The following is a 21,518-nucleotide window of genomic DNA, read 5'->3' as shown; positions in this document are numbered from 1 at the left end:
TCCTACTTTAAACAACTAAAAAAATAAAAGAACAATATACAATAAAATGGCTTTTAGACATTGGACACCCAGCAGTTCAGGGCATTGATGGCTGGCTGAAGAAAATTTCCAGGGTACAGCTCATGGAAGAGGTACCCAGATCTGGCCTGGCTATCTCCTACAGCAGCTAGAATTCATAACGCAGAATGCCATAAAAGCAAAAGAGCACCACATAGAGGAAAAGCTCCCTGAGTTTGTTTCAGTGCATACACGTGATGAAACTACCCAAAGCCAGCCTCACACCACCCTTATGGCAGAAAGCAAAGAAGAACTAAAGAGCCTCTTTATGAAAATGAAAGAGGAGTGAAAAAGTTGGCCTTAAACTCAACATTCAGAAAACTAAGATCAAGGTATCTGGTCCCATCACTTCAAGGTAAATAGATGGGGAAATAATGGAAACAGTGAGAAATTTTATTTTGGGGGGGCTCCAAAATCACTGCTGATGGTGACTGCAGCCATGAAACTAAAAGACGCTTGCTCCTTGGAAGAAAAGCTATGACCAACCTAGACAGCATGTTAAAAAGCAGAGACATTACTTGGCCAACAAAGGTCTGTCTAGTCAAAGCTATGTTTCCAATAGTCATGTATGGATGTGAGTGTTGGACTATAAAGAAAGCTGAGCACTGAAGAATTGATGCTTTTGAACTGTGGTGTTCAAGAAAACTCTTGATAATCCCTTGGGCCACAAGGAGATCAAATAAGTTAATTATAAAGGAAATCAGTCCTGAATATTCATTGGAAGGACTGATGCTGAAGCTGAAGCTCCAATCCTTTGGCTACCTGAGGCGAAGAACTGACTCCTTGGAAAAGACCCTGATGCTGGGAAAGATTGAAGGCAGGAGGAGAAGGGGACGACAGAGGATGAGATAGTTGGATGGCATCACCAACTTGATGGACATGAGTTTGGGTAAGCTCCGGGAGTTGGTGATGGACAGGGAAGCCTGGTGTGTTGCAGTCCATGGGGTTGCAAAGGGTCGGACATGACTGAGCAACTGAACTGAACTAAACTGACCCAAAGCCCGGAATGGCTACTACCAGTTATGAGGCAGAATAACACCCAGAGATTATAGAGACCCAGGGTCTCTTTCCACGCTGTTACCTAACTTTGATACTTAATGAACATCTATGGACAAGTTCCTGAACCACCTTGATAAAGGTGACATTTTGATATTCATCTGTCTAACTCTTGTAACTTTCTCTCAGCTGGTTCTAAAGCTAAGTCACTTCAGTCGTGTCCAACTCTGTGCGACCCCATAGACAGCATCCCACCAGGCTCCGCCGTCCTTGGGATTCTCCAGGCAAGAACACTGGAGTGGGTTGCCATTTCCTTCTCCAATGCATGAAAGTGAAAAGTGAAAGTGAAGTCACTTAGTCCTGTCCAACCCTCACCACTTGATAAAGGGAAGAGCCCACGAGCCCAGTTAAAAGCCTGAATTCCAACATAGAGTTTCTTTGATGTACTCTTATACCTACACACCCAAAGAAAACAGAACTTGCTGAAAAGAGTGAGAATTGTCCAGTCAAGAGAAAGTTACTCTAGGCAGATATCGGCTTGAGTGTGTGTAAGCCAGTCGATCAGTGATGTAACTATATAGTTCCCCCAAAAACAAAGAGGATCTGTCACTTGGAGAACATCTAGCTAGTAGACAGAGATACAGAGACGCTGTCTTGGGGAAAGGAAAAGAGTCAGAACTTCAGACAATTAAGTTCTCTTTAGGGTGCAACCTGCTACTTGTGATTTCAGTTATTGATGGGAACCATAGTACATCTAATATCAGAAATATCTGCTACTTTAATTTTTTGAAGTCATTTATTTAAGTTGTAAATAAAAATCACTATAGGGAAGTTATCTAAACAGGTACTTTAACTGGACTCATGCACTCCTCCCTATATCAAGTGGTGCTCACCTTAGCCCTGAGAATGAAAGATACAACACCTTAGTCTGCCATCAAGGGAAGAGAAAAATGAATATTTTATTTCAAAACCTAAGAAATTTTCATTGATATGTGAATACTGAAAGAAACTCTGAACTTCGATTAAAACTCAGGTAAAACTAAGAGGAACCCCCAAACTGTTTGCAGATTTTGGAATGTTGTGTAAGTTTTTAAAAGAGATAGAGGGTCTTTTGGCAGTTTCTCAAAGCCATGGGAACCACCAAAATGAAATGTTCACGACTGACAGTCAAGGCAGATACAAAGGGGTATGGATAGAAGGGATATTTGATGAACAATATGGAACCCAATCTAGAAGGTGATTAACACGGTATTAGGACTCTTTGCAACCCCATGGACTGTAGCCTACCAGGCTCCTCTGTCCATGGGATTTTCCAAGCAAGAATACTGGAATGGGTTGCCATTTCCTTCTCCAGGAGATCTTCCTGACCCAGGGATTGAACCCGGGTCTCCCACGTTGTAGGCAGATGCCTTACCGTCAGAGCCACCAGGGAGCTCTTTAGAACAGTCTAAACAAGAGCAAAGCTGGAAATTCATCTTCAGAATTTTATAATTGCTCAGACTTATTTTTTCCAACAAAGCTGCTTAATTTTGCATTTTTTTTTTTAATTTAAGTTTTAGCAACTCTGATGGAGAAACCCAGAGCTTAAAGTCCCAGATTCACCCAACAGAGGGGACGACAGAGGATGAGATGGCTGGATGGCATCACCGACTCGATGGACATGAGTTTGAGTGAACTCCGGGAGCTGGTGATTGACAGGGAGGCCTGGCGTGCTGCAATTCATGGGGTCGCAAAGAGTCGGACATGACTGAGCGACTGAACTGAACTGAACTGATTAACTTGCTATGTGAACTCAAACAAATCATTCAAGTTCCCTGAGCCTCTGTATCCTTATCAACAGAGAAAAGCTGATCAGATTAATAAGCTTCATTTTAGCTGAAAGTCTTTCAACCCACAGTGTCTCTAGATTCAGTAACTCAAGAACTTCTGACATTGCTATATACAACTCATGAGGCCACTGATTTTTCCATAATAATGTATGGAGGCTTGCCTGAAATAAAGTGACATCCAGATAAGTGGGTAAACTATAGACAAATAAATGTAGAGGTTATTGAGATATCCAGCACTTGTATGACTCAGGGAGCTCAAACCGGGGCTCGACAACAACCTAGAGGGGTGGAATGGGGACGAAGGTGGGAGGGATATTCAAGTGGGAGGGGACATGGGTAGACCTATGGCTGATTTATGTTGATGTTTGGTAGAAACCTAGATGCAATACTGTAAAGCAAGTATCCTTCAATTAAAAATAAATAGATCTAAAAATAAAATGCTTCCAAAAAATGAAGAGGGAACATTTTCTAAAAAAAAAAGATATCCAGCACTTAACATAAACACACACACATCCTCCACACTTTTTGTCCATTATTTCAATACTAGATTCAAAAAAGTTTTGTGTTAAGCAGTACTATACAAAGGGCACTGCCTCTTTTTGTCTGGGATTGAAGAATTCAATAATTATGAAAAAAGATACCTGAGGCTAGACTTCTTCCTCTATTAGAAAGCATAGTGACGTTATGACCATGATCCTGAAGAATCTGAGACACCCGGTGCATTAGTAGACTATGGCTTCCACCTAGGAAAAATATATATCATTTTTGTGAAGACGAGAACTGAGGGTATGAAATTGATGTGGAGGTGTGGGGCAAACCAGGGTAAGATAACAGAAAGCTAACAGTGAGTAGAGAAAGATGAGTTTCTCCAGTTCCTCTTTCTCACTCTGGTTAAGTCCCAAACTGGATACCTATATTCTGCCTGCCCAGATCTTTGACCTGTCTACCTTTGACCTCCACTATCTTTGACCTGTAATGGAGGGCAATCCTCCACTAAAGAGTCCCTCTTATGATTTGCGGTCTTTGCAACAATGTAATGTAATTTTGGTGTTTAAGTCTTTGGAGTTCCTGATCCTAAGGCACACCCTGCATTTTAGCTGGGGTCTTATGGAGATGCCATAGCCTAAAAAAATAACTGTACTGGTAGATATTCTGGCCCAGTGCCATGCATGAGAGTGTGGAGTGTTCCTAATAGGCAGTCAATCCAAGCTATTTCTGAAATTCTTCTCTTTGGACATGAACGCTAGAGTAGGAGCCAGAAATATGGAAGCTTGAATTTGGTTCTAAGAAACAGCCATTGGAAGAAAAGATGTGGAGCCACCACTTAGAGCCAAAATGCTTGAGATTCAAATATATTTCACAGCAAGTTTCTCAGTTGAATGTTTCACATCCATTAAGACAAGCAGGAAAACTGTGGGGTCCATAGGATGGGCTTGCAGTATCTTATATGCATGAGAAACAGGACATCCATCCTAGGACAATCTGGGGATCTTTAATAAAAAGAGGCTTAATCCTTGGGAGAGATGTGAGCTCCATTACATCAATAGCCTATCTAAAATTATGTACTATCATGGGGCATTTTTCTTGCATCTGTGAGTCTCAGCAGCAGAGAAAGCCAGATCTCCAGGGAAGGGACAGACTTGCCAAAGTTGGGAAGTTGGGGTCGTTAGAGAGAGGAAAGTCCTATAATCATCGGGTCAGTGGTGAGTAGTACGTGCAGGGCTCAGTTGATAAGTCGTGTCCAACTCTGTGCAACCCCATGGACTATATAGCCCATCAGGCTCCTCTGTCCAAGGAATTTCCCAGCCAAGAATACTGCTGTGGATTGCCATTTCCTTTTCTGGGGATCTTCTCCACCCAGGGATGGAAACCCTGGTCTCATGAATGGGCAGGTGGATTCTTTACCACTGAGACACCTGGGAAACCCAGAGAGTGGTACAGAGCTACATAGTGTGTGTCTGTGGGAGTTACTCTAGTATTTTATATCCATACTTGTGTTGCCTGAGGTAACACAAATTACATAAAACATAGTACCCCTGCTTAGACTTCCTGCTCTTGTTCACATTAACTGTTGGAAGAAATGGTTGCGAGGGAGAAGAGGTTGGCACAGACACAGCTGTTCACGTGGCTCTTCATAAGGGGCAAAGGTGGGGCTTCCGGCACCTGGTTAACTGCCCCAGCTCTGTCCTTGGAGTTGAGGCTGGAGGACAGTGTACTTTCAAGAGAGAAAACTTTTTCTCCGTTACCTCTATCATTGAAAAATAGGTTTATAATAGGCTTTTTAGAAATCCCCACTATAAAAAAGGAAAAGAGTGGAATCTGTGGAAGATGATGGTTTTGAGGTAAGAAATCATAAGTGAATTCCCAATGTGTGCCAGGAGAGAGGTCTGTTGTGCTCTTGTAAAAGGCACCTCATTTCCCTGACCCTCTGTTTTCCTCTCAGGAAATAAAAAGGGAGGCCCAGTGAGAGGAGTTCTGTGATTTCTTCCAGCTCTAGGATCCCCAGGTTCTCTGGGATCTAAAAGCAAGCTAGGGAGCCCACCATCTTTTCAGGATGGGTCAAATAAAACTCATGGATAAACTCCATCCTCTGAGGACTCCTTATCCTGATAAAATTTCCCCTTTTGTCTTCTGTTCTCTCTGGGGCAAAAGTAATGGAAATAAAACTGGGCCCACAATGCGCAGAATCAACGGCTCCACTCTCCTTCAAAAGCTTCCATCAGCACGGGTGAGAGAGGGGCTCCCAAATGCGCCACTGCCCTGGGGTCCTCCCGTCTGCCCGCCCGCTCAGTTTTCCAGTTAGGAAACAGTCCCAGTTCGTGCTGCTGTCCCAGGAGCACCTGTCCCCAGAGACTGAAATGGACTCCACCTTCTACTTTCTACTGGCATCTGTTGCACACCCCTCAGAAGTTCAAAGTGACCCTTTCAAAATCCCGCAGGTACCGTGGAGGAGACGGCCTGGGGTCTCAAGCTCAGAAATAGACCAAAACTTCTGGCTCCCGCTGTGCCCATAGGGAAGCGCATCCAGAGCAAATAAAAAAAGAGGACAGGAAACTGCTCCTCTTCTCCAGGGCTATCAATAATTTCACCTTGGTAGTAAAGACCTCTCTCTGCCCCCACAACCCTCGCCAGCCTCTCCCTCCTCCAGCCTAGGACACAAGCCCAGCCTGGAAAACCATATGAAAAGCCCCTCTGACTAAGGGGGCTGTTGGCATGACTCCTGGCCAGGAGCCTGGGACAAGCCTGTCCTGATCCTCCGGCCAAGCACTCACCCAGTGAGGATATAGTCAGGATTTTGGCGGCCTCTGAGAGCAGGAGCGCAGGCAGTAAATATACGACTAGAAGAAGCACCCGCTGCGCCACCATCGTCGCTCCGGAGAGGCTGCGGAGCCGAGCCCTAGGCTGCGCGCCTGGCGCCCCGGAACCCGCGCGCCCTCCGCACGCGCAGCGCGCAGGCAGTGAAGGAAAGACGCAGGCCAGGAGCAGGGGACAGAGATCCTGTGGGTCTTTGCTCTATACGTCCATCTCGCCCTTTGGCCTCTCCTCCCCAGGAAAGTACACCATTGGATATTCTGTCCTCACCCTCCCTAAATCTGGGCAGGGGGTAGGAGGGATTAGTGTGCTTAACCCTCTCAGTCCACGTAATCACCACACCTTCCGGATAGAAAAACACTCTGAACCAGTAATGGTAAGGACCTTAGGAAATCACATCGAAGAAAGTTATACCTCCAAATGGTGCCGACCCAACTCCCTTTCAGGGATCCATCCAGAAGTTATGGGACCCCTGTCTCCTTTCGAACTGCTCTAAAAATCTCCTAGGGCCATCGGAACGCCCCATTTCCCTGGTACCTGCTTAAAATCTCTACTGATTGTCCCACGCTCAGGATCTCAGAAATTGATTACCAAAGGAAAGTGACTTATCTTTATTGCTCAGAGTTTCTTTGGAAAGTACTGAGTAACTCACTCATGAAAGTTGCTAGTGTAGTGATTTAAACACCTCTGGAAGTCCAGGTTCAGAAGACTGAACCTCTAAAAGCTGAAACTATAATTCTGAATGAGAATCATAAAATAGGATTGGTGAGCACCAAGATGTTCTATTTTTATAAAAGTATGAAATTTTTCTTTAGAAAAAATTTTAAACTCTCCTAATAATTATTGCACTTTTTTCCCTTCCAAGTCCCTCCCTCCGTGTTTGGGCCATACTGTTTGAGGCTATGTGAGTATATGTGTTGTGGTGGTGGTTTAGTCCCTCAGTCATGTCCGACTCTTGCAGCCCATGGACTGTAGCCCGCCAGGATTTCCCAGAAAAGAATACTGGAGTGGGTTGCCATTTCTTTCTCCAAGAGAGCTTCCACATCCAAGAATTGAACCCATGTCTCTTGCATTACAGGTGGATTCTTTACTGCTGAGCCACCAGGGAAGCCAGATTACAAGCATACACATTGATAACTGTCATCTTTTCAAATATTATGTCTTCTCGATGGGGAAAAAAAAATTGATCTGCAATATGAAGGTACCATTTGACATTAGTGTAATCACATTATCTACAAACTTATTCAAATTTGATCAACTGTCTCAATAGATATCCTGTGTTGTAATATTAATTTCTGGTGCAGGAATCAGTCTGGGATCACACACTGCATTTAGCTATCATGTCTGTTTCATCCCCTTTAGTAAGGATTGATTTCTCAGCCTTTCTGTTTTTCTTTCATGTCTGACATTTATTTTGTAAAATGGCTCTCAATTTGGGTTTATCTGATGTTTTCTCGTTCTACTTCACATTACAGAGTTTTAGCAGGAATACTACAAAAGCTGTGTTGATTCCATCTCAGTGAATCACAGCAGGAAGCCTGGGATGTCAGTCTGTCCTAATACTAGTGATGATACCTTTGATCACTTGTTTAAGGTGGTGTCCAGTGAGATTTCCAACTGTAAAACTACTATTTTTTAGCCCAAATTAGGAAATAAGTTGTGGGGAGTCCTTTTGAAACTGTGTAAATTCTGTTCTTCATCAAATTTCACTCACTCATTTTATTATGTTTTCTATTTATTGCCTGATTCAATTATTCCTTTTGTGGCAAATTAATGATTTTAACTCTATTTTCTTTCTTCATTTATCATACAGCATTCTGTTGTATGGACATGCATTTGAGCAAACTCTGGGAGATAGGAAAGGATGGGGAAGCCTAGTGTGCTTCAGTCCATGGGGTCGCAAAAAGTCAGACACGACTTAGTGTATAAACAGCAAATACTGTTGCTAACAAAATCGCCTTCTGCCCCATCTATTTAATTATCCCTCCACCTATCTATCTGTCTCTATTCACTTATTATCAGTCTTTACTCCTGGATCCACATTTCTTCAATGGAATACACTCTCTTACCATCATTATTTTGGAGACTTTTCTTTCTTGCTGCACATGATTTCTAGACTCATCTTGTACTTTCCCTTCCTCTGTTTTACATTTATCCATTCCTTTAGGAACCCTTTTAGTAGGAATTGGTGTTTAGAACCCTGGATATGGCACTGGAAGTACTCACTGTTATTGAAGCACCACTGTTTATATCCCCCAAATGGACAGTTATGAAATATATAGTGCTCAGTCGCTTCAGTCATGTCCAACCCTTTGCAACCCTATGAACTGTAGCCCACCAGGCTCCTCTGTCCATGGGATTCTCCAGGCAAGAATACTGGAGTGGGTTGCTATTCCCTTCTCCAGGAAGTCTTCCCAGCCCAGGGATCGAATCCATGTCTCCTACAGCTTCTGCATCGCAGATGGATTCTTTACTGCTGAGCCACTGGGGAAACTTGTGAAATATATAGATATAGATATAAATATTACATACCTGTATCTCTCTATATAGTCAGGTTTATATCTAGTTTATTAAAAAAAAGCATGCATTCACACTGATACCTTCAATTTCAATACAAACCAGTGATGATTCTAATCTTTGCCACTTTCACACTTGTAATTTCCTTTTTACAGTTAAAAAATCTGACTCTCAACCTCTTTGGTGTATTGATATTTACTCCTTTGCTCCATCATACTGAGCACTGAAAGAAGGTACCAATCCACCAGCTGTGAACAACAAACCTACTTAATAGACCACACAATTTTTTGCAGTTCTCTTTTTTTTTGTACTGACAACACAGTTTTTAAAGTATTGTGTTCAAACGGCAATTGTGAGATCATATATGTGGTTACCAGAGGAAGGGGTGGGGGGTATTGGGAATATAAAAATTTTAGATGGCATGATTCAAATGAACTCTAAAAATGCATGAATATCAGAGAAATAGGAACATAATATTTGATGATATTAAATAGTTACTATTCATTTGGAGAAGCATCATAATGTTATTGTGGTTATTTAAAAAGAGATACCTTGGCTCTTCAGATCCATTCTGGAAGACAGATGAAGTATCAGGGTGTTTTGGATTTGCTTCAGAATAATTTGGGGCAGGGGATGGAGGCAATGTTGAAAATAGGTGGGAATATAAAGGAAAGAAAATTTGCCAGGAGTTTATAATCTTAAATGTTGGACATGGGAAAATTCTGATTTTACAAATATTAGAAATTTGTCATTAAAAACTTTTTAAACTCTCCATGATTCTAATTTTTCTTGCTGTTCCAGTTTTTGAGGTCACACCAGTAGTGTGTATACATTTTCATAGTTTCCCACAGTCCCAGTGAAATAACTCACCTTCATTACAAAAGTACCAATTTTGTCTCTAGTAAAGCTTTTTACCTCGAGTCTGTCTGATGTTATTCCTAATTATTCAGGTCTTCTTTTCCATTAGCATTCATGGCCTGTCTTTTTCTATCCTTTTATAGTCAACCCTCCTGTATCCCCATGTTTTAGATGTGCCTCTTGAAATGGCAATTAGCTTGTTGTTAATCAAGCCAGTCAATCTTTGTATCTGAACCGAAGTGTATGGGTTTACATCGACCATGTTCTTATTTCTCCCTCTTATTCTTTCTTTTCTTCTCTGTTTTGTCTTCCTTTTCAGCTTGGAATACTTTTTGTGACTCCATTTTCTCCCTCTAATGATTCCCCTCTTGTCTCTTTTCTCCAAATAAGGTATCCCAGATTCACAACATGCCTTTACCACTTATCAAGGTCAAAAATTAGTCCTTATTTTTACCTACTTCTGGGCAACACAAGGACCTTAGAAGTTCCATTTACCCCCTCCTGACTTACATGCTATTTTTGTCACACATTTGGAGTCTATATTTTTAACCTCAGGAAACATTATTTCTTACTTTAATTATTAATTGTATTTATTAAAGACCTTACACCAGATTTCAGAGAACTCAGTAAGTAAATGAGAGATACTGAGGCATTAGAGTTAGTATCTATGGAAGGCCGCCACCACCCCTTGTGCTAAGGGAACAAAGGGAAGAAGTAAGAATTACTAAAATTTAGAGCCTTGGTAAAGAATCAGCCTGCCATGCAAGAGACCTCTGTTTGATTCCTGGCTTGGGAAGATCTGCTGGAGAACAGATAGGCTACCCACTCCAGTATTCTTGAGCTTCCCTGTTGGCTCAGCTGGTAAAGAATCTCTCACCTGCAATGTGGGAGACCTGGGTTCGATCCCTGGGTTGGGAAGATCCCCTAGAGAAGGGAACGGCTACCCACTCCTGTATTCTGGCCTGGAGAATTCCATAGACTGTGTAGTCCATGGGGTCGCAAAGAGTCGGACACAACTGAGCGACTTTCACTTTCAGAGGTTGGTGGTAAGAGCCATGCAAAGCTTGGAAGGAGAAGGGAGGAGTGTCTTGCTCATCTGGTGTTGATGCTTTAGGACCACAGAAGGAAATCCACAGAACTGAAACCCAGACCTGGGAGGGGCAGTCACCAGCTAGTGCTAATATCTGTGAGTGGCCCAGGGAGGCTGACTCCAGTATTTCGGAAGAGCTGCAAACAGAACAGCACTCCTGGCACTAAAACCGTCACTGCCACCATGAAAAACCATCCCTGTGGTGCTGCTGGCATAAGCGGGGAGCGCCCAGGATGCCCCAAGTCCCCACCTGTCCCTGCGGCCTTCCTCTGGTGTCGCCTGTTTGCAGAGTCCCAGAGGGAGGGAGCTGGGCCTGCATTTGGCAGATTGCCAGTGTCACAAGGCAGGGCAAAGTTTCTCGAAGCTGAGAATCAACAGCTTCGTAACTGGTATACCTGGCCTGCCATTTCTGGAACCAGAAATCCAACTTCCCCATTCCTGGTCTCATGGTTGTATTAGCAAATAACTGTTATTTCTACATCATTATCTTGAAAATGTAGTTTTCTTGACTGTATTTGCATTTGAACATGATAAAAAGTTCAAATACATTTTTTTATTTTCAAAACTATTGAATAGATAAGATTATTTAAAAAAGAAAAACGGACTTCCCTCGTGGTCCAGTGGTTACGAACTTGCCTGCAATGCAGAGAACACAGGTTCAATCTCTGCTCTGGGAAGATCCCATATGCCACAGGGCAACCAAGCTTGGGTGCCCCAACTACTGAAACCCATGCACTCTAGAGCCCATGTACCATAACTAGAGAGTAACTCCTGCTCTCTGCAACTCTAGAGAAAGCCTACACACAGCTATGAAGACCCAGGGCAGCCAATAAACTTTTTAAAAGAGAAAGAAAGAGATATCTAGTTAATAATTGGTCTTAGGAAGTGTTCTAAGTAGTCGATTTCCATAATTACCTAGTTTCCATTATCCCAGTGCAATTCAGTTCAGTTCAGTTCAGTCGCTCAGTCATGTCTGACTATTTGTGACCCCATGAATTGCAGCACGCCAGGCCTCCCTGTCCATCACCAACTCCCGGAGTTCACTCAGACTCACGTCCATCGAGTCAGTGATGCCATCCAGCCATCTCATCCTCTGTCGTCCCCTTCTCCTCCTGCCCCCAATCCCTCCCAGCATCAGAGTCTTTTCCAATGAGTCAACTCTTTGCATGAGGTGGCCAAAGTACTGGAGTTTCAGCTTCAGCATCATTCCCTCCAAAGAAATCCCAGGGCTGATCTCCTTCAGAATGGACTGGTTGGATCTCCTTGCAGTCCAAGGGACTCTCAAGAGTCTTCTCCAACACCACAGTTCAAAAGCATCAATTCTTCGGTGCTCAGCCTTCTTCACAGTCCAACTCTCACATCCATACATGACCACAGGAAAAACCATAGCCTTGACTAGATGGACATTTGTTGACAAAGTAATGTCTCTGCTTTTGAATATGCTATCTAGGTTGGTCATAACTTTCCTTCCAAGGAGTAAGCGTCTTTTCATTTCATGGCTGCAATCACCATCTGCAGTGATTTTGGAGCCCCCAAAATAAAGTCTGACACTGTTTCCACTGTTTCCCCATCTATTTCCCATGAAGTGATGGGACCGGATACCATGATCTGCATTTTCTGAATGTTGAGCTTTACGCCAACTTTTTCACTCTCTACTTTTACTTTCATCAAGAGGCTTTTTAGTTCCTCTTCACTTTCTGCCATAAGGGTGGTGTCATCTGCATATCTGAGGTTATTGATATTTCTCCTGGAAATCTTGATCCCAGCCTATGTTTCTTCCAGTTCAGCGTTTCTCATGATGTACTCTGCATATAAGTTAAATAAGCAGGGTGACAATATACAGCCTTGACGTACTCCTTTTCCTATTTGGAACCAGTCTGTTGTTCCATGTCCAGTCCAGTGCAATTGGGGACCACTTAATGCAGCCACTTACCACAACCTCAACATACCATTTCACATTGGATCAAAAAGAAAATGTCAGGCCAAATACTCTAAATTTGTTCTTTGTGGACAGGTAGGAAACATATCAGCCGTGTGAGTCTCTATCTATACTGTACATATATTTTAATTAAATTTTTTAATTGTGGAAAAAAGTCACTATTTCATTCATGTTTCTGTTCTTAACATTTTGAATGATATAGCTATCCAGTGATGGACAAATGTCAGTGTCTAATAATATACAGAATTCTATAAATAATCTGCAACTACAGTATTGTTAATGTATGACTTTTATTTCTTGATGATATGTTTAAGGATTTGTATTGTCCAATCTTCTAGCTTCCTGCTGTCTTTCAGGACTCATGTTTCCCTTGGTTGCTTTTTCTTTTTTACCCAATACCCAAAGAGAGCTTTCATTCCCTTTTACCTCTCCTTCTTCAAAAATGAAGTGTTTCCAAGACCGTTACCTTGGGTCCCCTTGTGTCGTCATGTCCCTTTCCTGTTGTCATAGCTTTGATCTACCAGGACTTTTTTTTCAAGATTTTTATACAAAATGTAGTTATTCTCCTTCTAGGTGCAGTTTTAACTCATCCTTGGGCCTTCTATGTCCTTTTTCTCTTTTTTATATTATTCCTCTGGACTTAACCCTCTAGAACTTTGTAGTTTCCACTTATGGGAAGGTGTGGGTTTTATTTGCTCTTGTTGCTTGAACTTCTTTCGACTGTAAATAGCATCGGATTCTCTGTAGCTTGTGGAGGGCAAAGCCAGCAGAAAAGTCCCTGTGTCATGCTCCGCCTCCTCAGTCCTGTTCCCTACTACCAGCATTTTCTTAATGCCAGGCAAAGGTGAGAAGATTAGCAAAGAGTTAGGTAGGCTTAATGAACAGTTTGGGGACAGTATGCATGAATGCTCAGGTTTAAACGGGCACCTGTTAATGGGTCTAACATCCACATACTCCCACACATGGAGGGGCATTTTGCTGTTTTTAACCTTCAGTCAATAGCATAAAGTCTTCTGCACAGAAGTTTTCAGAGTTATGGTGATTGACAAGAGAATCCATTTGTAAATCACATGTTCTACAGAACTCTAAATAAGGTGACTTTCATCCTTCTGAAACCACGAAAATTAGTTCCCACTCATTTGTGGAAATAATTCCTTGATGGGCAACACATCTTCCTCTCTGTACTGTCCTTGGAATCAACAGTCACAATTCCATCCCCTTCTTCTCATCTGCACAGGGATCGAGGCTGGGGCTCTGTGAAGGAAACCACTTCCTCCCTTATACTGACTGTGGTCTCCATCACACTGAGAAAGTCATTGAGGTCAACTCTGAGCCAGATGTCTCTTCAGTCCCAGTCAGAGATGGTAACCAGGAGACAAAAGTTATTCTTTTCATTGTGCCAAGACTGTCTGATGATTTGATAGTCAGATATGTTCAGGAACTGATTTCATGATCCCAATCCTTATATCTTTTCATATCTAGAAAAGCACTAACTTCCTTCATGGTGACATGAGCTCCTCATGACAAGCAGAAAACTTTTTGTAAAGTAAGTGCTTAGTTGCATTGAACTTCTCCTTCACCAAAATCTTATATATTGATCTTCCTCCACTACCTGTTTGGGACAGTCTCTCAGAGCTATCTGAGGTGCTGTCTCCCAGGCCACAGTCCTCATTTGCTCCAAATAAAACTTAACTCACAACTCTCACATTGTGAATCTGTTTTAGTCAACATTATAAATATCAATAACTTCAGATATGCAGATAACACTACCTTTATGGCAGAAAGTGAAGAGGAACTAAAGAGCCTCTTGATGAAAGTGAAAGTGGAGAGTGAAAAAGTTGGCTTAAAACTCAACATTCAGAAAACTAAGATCATGGCATCTGGTCCCATCACTTCATGGGAAATAGATGGGGAAACAGTGGAAACAGTGTCAGACTTTATTTTGGGGGCTCCAAAATCACTGCAGATGGTGATTGCAGCCATGAAATGAAAAGACGCTTACTCCTTGGAAGGAAAGTTATGACCAACCTAGATAGCATATTCAAAAGCAGAGACATTACTTTGTCAACAAAGGTCCATCTAGTCAAGGCTATGGTTTTTCCTGTGGTCATGTATGGATGTGAGAGTTGGACGGTGAAGAAAGCTGAGCGCTGAAGAATTGATGCTTTTGAACTGTGGTCCTGGAGAAGACTCTTGAGAGTCCCTTGGACTGCAAGGAGATCCAACCAGTCCATTCTAAAGGAGATCGGTCCTGGGTGTTCATTGAAAGGACTGATGCTAAAGCTGAAACTCCAATACTTTGGCCACCTCATGCGAAGAGTTGACTTTTTGGAAAAGACCCTGATGCTGGGAGGGATTGGGGGCAGGAGGAGAAGGGGATGACAGAAGATGAGATGGCTGGATGGCATCACTGACTTGATGGACATGAGTTTGAGTGGACTCCGGGAGTTTGTGATGGACAGGGAGGCTTGGCGTGCTGCGATTCATGGGGTCGCAAAGAGTCGGACACGGGGTCGCAAAGAGTCGGACACGACTGAGTGGGGGGAGCAAGCTCCGCCCGTGGCAAAGGTCATGAGGAAGGAGGCTTGGCATATGCAAAGGCGGGATCGAGCCTCAGGAGTCTCCCTGGAAATTCTCGAGCATCTACCCCCAAAACCAGAATCTGCCTACTTTCTGCTTTGTGTTTTCACCTACACCTCAGACTTTACGGGGGGCTGTCCCCCACTACCTCTCTCTGAAAAAAGAGTTAGCTTACAGCTCCAGTTAATAATTCCTGGGTGTGACAGTGTTTCAACCTACAAACTCCTTTGGAAATCCTCTAGCCTGTCTGAATAGGTTTTTCCGGCCACATGTGATTGCTCAGAGCCTCCCAACTGTGAGAGGCATGAGATGTTCTAAACTGTCTAAATACAGATTCCTTTGAGCAGTTAAAAGATTGATTAGAAATTGTATTGGTGAAGGGTTTTTCACTTGTTGGGCCAACGTTTGCTGCTAAGTCTCTATATCCCTTACCTGCTGTGTCTCTGGCAGTGTATTGATTAATACAATTGGTGTAAATAGTAGCTTTAATGTTTGTAACCTGGGACCCTTGAGTTAATTCTTTGTTTTGTTTTGTTTTGTTTATTTTTAAACTTTACATAGCCCACCACACCTTTTCTCTGTAGGAATGCAACTTTATCTAATGTTTTTGGAGGGTGGCGCTTGACTAATCACCTTTAGAGAAAAATAAGTTTTCTGAAGAAAGGGTCTTAAAATGTTAACAGGCCTCCGGGCCAGAAGATGATGCAAATCGCCTAAACTTTTGCATATGATAAGTTTGCAGGAAGAAAGCCTGGCTTACTGCATGACTCTACCCCTTCCCCCATTCTCCTTTATGCATAACTTAAGGTATAAAAACTACTTTGGAAAATAAAGTGCGGGCCTTGTTCACTGAAACTTGGTCTCCCCATGTCGTTCTTTCTTTCACCTTCTGGCTGAATTTTTCCTCTGAGGCGGGGAAGCTCGTCAAGCCTACTAATTTTGCCTGGGCTTCTAAGATCTGACCAGGGAGGCCTTAGTGTCTCCTCTCCTTCGGGAGAACGGGAGGACGCCTGCAGCCTTCATAGGTGACATAAATTCCCTGCTTTGGAATTTTATTCAGCCTCTTTTCTCCACTGAATTTCCTCACTGAGCTATCCTTATTCTATTACTCTTTATATCCTTAATTAACGTTTAATTAAGCAGTTGTTTCCTGATCCTCGCCTACGCCGTCTCTCCTTCAAATACCCTGGATCAGCTGGGGCTGGACCCCGGCAACTGAGCAACTGAACTGGAACTGAACTGGATAAATACAGACTAGGACAAAATTTCAAAACACAGAAAATTAATCTTCTATGAATCAAGCATTGTGGAGAGGTTTTTGGCCCTTTGCCATTTGTATCAAATACTACAGGTTGTTTAAACCATCACCCACTTATAGCTGTTAATCCTCACCAGCTGCCAATGCAGAAATTTTTCATAGCTTCTCTTACAGTCTTGACTGGTTCAGTGACAAGATTCTAGGCAAGAGGAAAGAAGCCCCTTGGTGAGAGGAGGAGGGAATGTAATTCTGTGAAAATGTTTACTAGCTCATATTTCCCCTTTTTTCTCCGTTTTTTCCCCATATTTCTCCATTTTTGTCCTCCTTGGGACATGGACATGAATGATATTTGGAGCTGGGCAGCCACCCACTCCAGCATTCTTGCCTGGAGAATCCCAGGGACGGCGGAGCCTGATTGGGCTGCTGTCCAAGGGGTCGCACAGAGTCGGGCACGACTGACGCGACTTTGCAGCAGCAGCAGCAGCAGCCATCTTGAAACCATGAGGGGGAATTATAAACATGTTCTTCCTGACATTGTAGAGCTATGGAACCATTGCTGTCAGTTGCCTGCTTCCCTCCCATCTACTTCTGATGAAGGAAAAACAATCCTCTTTTTGTGAAAGCCACTGACAAAAAAAAAGTGATCTTCTCAACTATATTTATATTTTGTAAGAATAAACTTTTTAATTGACATCTAAAATGTCTAAGTTTAAATAACTGAATAGGATGTCATTTCTAGTCATTGTAATTATATCATTTAACAATAAACAGTTGCATCATTCTGTTAAATGTATGCAGTGAGTTATAAAATCTCAGCATGTCAGCACTGATACCATCATTCATTCTTAATATAGATAATGAGCTGTCAACTTTCAGTGGGAAATTTTATGTCATTCCATTTTCTTCTTAAGTTTTTATTTATGTTCCACTTTCTCCAGAGAATTTAATTCTAATCTATGTATCTTTATGTATTAAAGCACTGTACTGAGTATTCTCTCATAACTTTGAATATCATAAATATTATTCAAGTTAATATTTATAGTTTCTATAAGAGCCCAATATTTTTACTGAATTATCACTTTCTGTTAATACTTGCATTCACTTGGTCAAAGCTACATAAACATAATCACTTAACAAAACATAAAATTTTATTGGAAACATATCTTACAATGAAAAAGGGGCTGTTTTTCCAACTTTTAAAAACTTAATTTATGTATCTAAAAATCAATGTTGCTGCTGCTGCTGCTAAGTCGCTTCAGTCGTTTCCGACTCTCTGCGACCCCATAGACGGCAGCCCACCAGGCTCCTCTATCCATGGGATTCTCCAGGCAAGAACACTGGAGTGGGTTGCCATGTCTTTCTCCAATGCAGGAAAGTGAAAAGTGAAAGTGAAGCCGCACAGTCGTGTCCAACTCTTCGCGATCCCATGGACTGCAGCCTGGACTGCAGCCTACCAGGCTCCTCCATTCTATGCCCAGGAAAAGGTCAGACGGTGAGCTGCTTAGACAACTCACAAGTCACACAGCAAGTTGGGAAGCGTGCCCTCTAGTGTCTCAGCTGTCTGCACAAAGAGACACTCCACCAAGGGACTTGAAAAACATGGGACAACTGTCTATTCAGAAAAAGAAAACAAAAAGCCCATACTTACTTCCAGTCAGCCCTGGTTCAGATCCCAGGAAACACTTTGAAAACTGGCCACATAGTTGAAAACACAGGCCAAAATTTTCAACAGCATTTAACAAGAAACCCATAGGTAAGACTGTTGACTCATGTACTCAATACTTTGTGAATATAAAGCACCATTACACTGTTATGAGGATACAGCTGAGTTCCTGATAATACCTACCTATTGAAGACACTCAACCTAAGGATTATCCAGGTTGGGGTAGAAAGATCTCTTGTGTCTATGTATTGTTACAATAATACTGAGTCCTGACTACTTTGCAAGAAATTAACACTGAACCTTCAACTTGTTTTATCTGTTTGAAATAGGTAATTGAGTTTACTCAGCCCATTCTTAGTAGAATGCTTGTGCAGGAAATTTAACTTGTGATTCACACATTATAATGGTTAATTCATTCTCTATGACCCCACTCACCTGAAAACTTCACCTGCATTTGAATGGCTTGAATTTACCAGGACTGTCTTCTCTGGGCTTGAATTTCTCCCCAGAGGCCAGTATATGTAAATTAACTTTGTGATCACAAAATTAACCCTGGAAAACAGTATATATTTTCCTCTATGCCAAATGGAAGGATATTAATGGCATTCTTTGTGAGCTGTGACTGATATCCAAAAGACAAATACTGTTGACCTTTGAACATGGGCTTGAACTGCCTGGGTTCACTTATATGTGGATTTTTTTCAATATATTGGAAATTTGGGGGGGGGGATTACAATTTAAAAATACAGTTGAGCTGCATGACCCAGAAATATCTAAAAATTTGAGAAAAAGTTGGAGGAGAGGGCTGAATTAGTTGGCTGGCATTACTATATGCCAAACAGACAACCAAAACAGACCTACTGTAGAGCACAAGGAACTATACTCAACATCTTGTAATAACCTGTAAGAGAAAAGAATCCAAAAATATACATATATAACTGAAGCACTGTGCTGTACTCCCGAAATCAACATTTTTTAAATCATTTATACTTCAGAATTCATATATAACAGTGCATGATTTATTTAATACGGAAAATTTAGGTATGTCATAAAAGTATAAAATATACATAGATACTATAGGGTGAGTGAAACTTAATATAAAATTAATATGTTGTTTCCTATTTTATAACTTTGCTCTCAAAGAATTATATTACCACACAGTATGTTACTAACTGGAAGAACTGCCTATCATCACAGGTAAGTTTCCAAAAAAAATGCAACATTTCCAATACTGTGTTACCTAGTTCTAAAGATTAGTCATGCAAACACTGAGAAACTATTCACATAAATAACAGGAGCACTGAGTTTTGTTATGAACTGTCTTGAAAATGATGTCCCTCCATTCTTTGAATGACTTCAGAATAATGTGCTACATAAATATGCCATTCTCACAGCAATCTATTATCAAAAGTTACTGTCTTTAAAGGTCTGTCAGCTGAAAAAAAAAATCGCAGTTCATCTTTGGATTTTGTTAAAACAAAGAATTACAAATCATCTGAGTTACAAGGACTTTCTGGCTCAGTCACCTCTACTTTTCCACCCCCAGGCAATGCACCGTGGGAAGAATGGGAGTGGGTGAAAGGTGTCCATTTCTTCTGTAAAATAAAAGTCAGGAAATTGCGAAAAGTGTGGCAAGAAAGAGGATCTGTCAACTAAACACAACACCTTGTTAGGAAGACCAGTATTAGAAAACTAGAGTACACAAAGGTGGAAATTTATCACCTTCAACTCTGTGTCATGTAGCCCTTGGGCAGTTTTCACGTATGCATGATGCTGAAGATAGCCTAGTTTGAGTGCTACTGGCTTAGGCTGTTCTACTGAGGCTTTCTGCTGCTGCTGCTAAGTCGCTTCACTCGTGTCCGACTCTGTGAGACCCCACAGACAGCAGCCCACCAGGCTCCCCCGTCCCTGGGATTCTCCAGGCAAGAACACTGGAGTGGGTTGCCATTTCCTTCTCCAATGCATGAAAGTGAAAAGTGAAAGTGAAGTCGCTCAGTCGTGTCTGACTCTTCGTGACCCCATGGACTGCAGCCTACCAGGCTCCTCCACCCATGGGATTTTCCAGGCAAGAGTACTGGAGTAGGGTGCCAGTGCCTTCTCTGGAGGCTTTCTGCTACTGCTTGCTAATTGGTTTCCAAGTAACAGTAACTCTCATCTGAGATGATGCCAAGTTCATCAATGGTCACTAAAGGAATATGGAACTGTAGGCTTTAGCTTAGTAACATTCCATGAGATAGAATAAACTATGACAAGGGGAAGGAGTGAGGGCACTCTTTTCTGTTCTATTTTTTAGGCTTACTCATCTGTAAAATCAATTAGAGGACAGATGAAGCTCAGCTCTCAATAACACAAATGAGAAAGCAAGAGTTGTCACCCAGTGTCATCATTCTCAGTGGTCTTATCTATAGTCAGGGATCACAGGCTTTGTTTGTGGAACCTTCCTTTCTTTGTGTAACACAAAAAGATATCTCAAAATTCATCTTGAATTTTTAAATCAGAAAAAAATAAATACAACCCAGGGGGACTGAATCCCCAGTGCAACTATTAATTGATATCACTTATTGTTATCTTGAGATGAAATTTGAAGAAATTAGTTTAAAATTCACTCTGGCAGATGTGTGTGTCTCTAAATTTGGAACTTTCATTTAAGAACTTATTAAAAAGAAATAATTAACTAATTTAAAGCCTGGCATGGAGAAAGGAGCCTTCCTGGATCTTAAAAAAAAAAAAGAAACCCACAAAATTTCCCAAGGGAATTCCTTAGCCAATCCCAGTGCCTTCTGTATGCTGCTGCTGCTGCTGCTAAGTCGCTTAAGTCATGTCCGACTCTGTGCGACCCCATAGACAGCAGCCCACAAGGCTCCCCCGTCCCTGGGATTCTCCAGGCAAGAACACTGGAGTGGGTTGCCATTTCCTTCTCCAATGCATGAAAGTGAAAAGTGAAAGTGAAGTCGCTCAGTCATGCCCGACTCTTCGTGACCCCATGGACTGTAGCCTACCAGGCTCCTCCGTCCATGGGATTTTCCAGGCAAGAGTACTGGAGTGGGCTGCCGTTGCCTTCTCCGCCTTCTGTGTGCATGAGCATGAAATTGCCCTGGGTGGGAGGGGTATACCAGCCAGGACTACCCTGTGGTAGGGCAGATTATTCTTGGCAAAGATATGCTTACAAGAGGGGGCCAGTGGGAGCTAAAACCAGCCCATCCACTCTCCAAGCCATGTACCCTGGCTGGAGGAGGCATTCCTGATGAGGTGGCAACAAGTTTTATTGCTATTGTCTTAATTTACACAATGACTCTCCTCTCCCTCTGTGGTTGCCCCCATGGTTCCTGTTTCTTTCAGCTGAATGGATTAGACACAGGTGTCCCATTAAATGGCAGAAAGGAAGATGAAAGAACTTGGAACGAATAACACATGTCACA

The 21,518-nt window shown here is 42.1% G+C and overlaps 1 protein-coding gene across 1 annotated transcript in view; it reads right to left on the bottom strand.

Annotated features, from left to right (window-relative positions):
- The window catches only part of LOC102397927 (UDP-glucuronosyltransferase 3A1-like), a 39,971-nt gene extending 33,582 nt beyond the window's left edge, over positions 1-6,389 (bottom strand). The window contains exons 1-2 of the mRNA XM_006074885.4: positions 6,155-6,389; positions 3,524-3,625 (exon numbers count right to left, since the gene is read on the bottom strand). Coding sequence (XP_006074947.3) covers positions 3,524-3,625; positions 6,155-6,248 — 196 coding nt within the window. The 5' untranslated portion in view covers positions 6,249-6,389. The remainder of the gene's footprint in view (positions 1-3,523; positions 3,626-6,154) is intronic.
- Positions 6,390-21,518: the final 15,129 nt, after the last annotated feature.

This window comes from Bubalus bubalis, chromosome 19 (genome assembly GCF_019923935.1).
Source record: "Bubalus bubalis isolate 160015118507 breed Murrah chromosome 19, NDDB_SH_1, whole genome shotgun sequence".
Lineage (NCBI taxonomy): Eukaryota > Metazoa > Chordata > Mammalia > Artiodactyla > Bovidae > Bubalus > Bubalus bubalis.
Note: the sequence above shows the minus strand (reverse complement) of the source record. Positions and strands in the feature narration are given on the sequence as shown.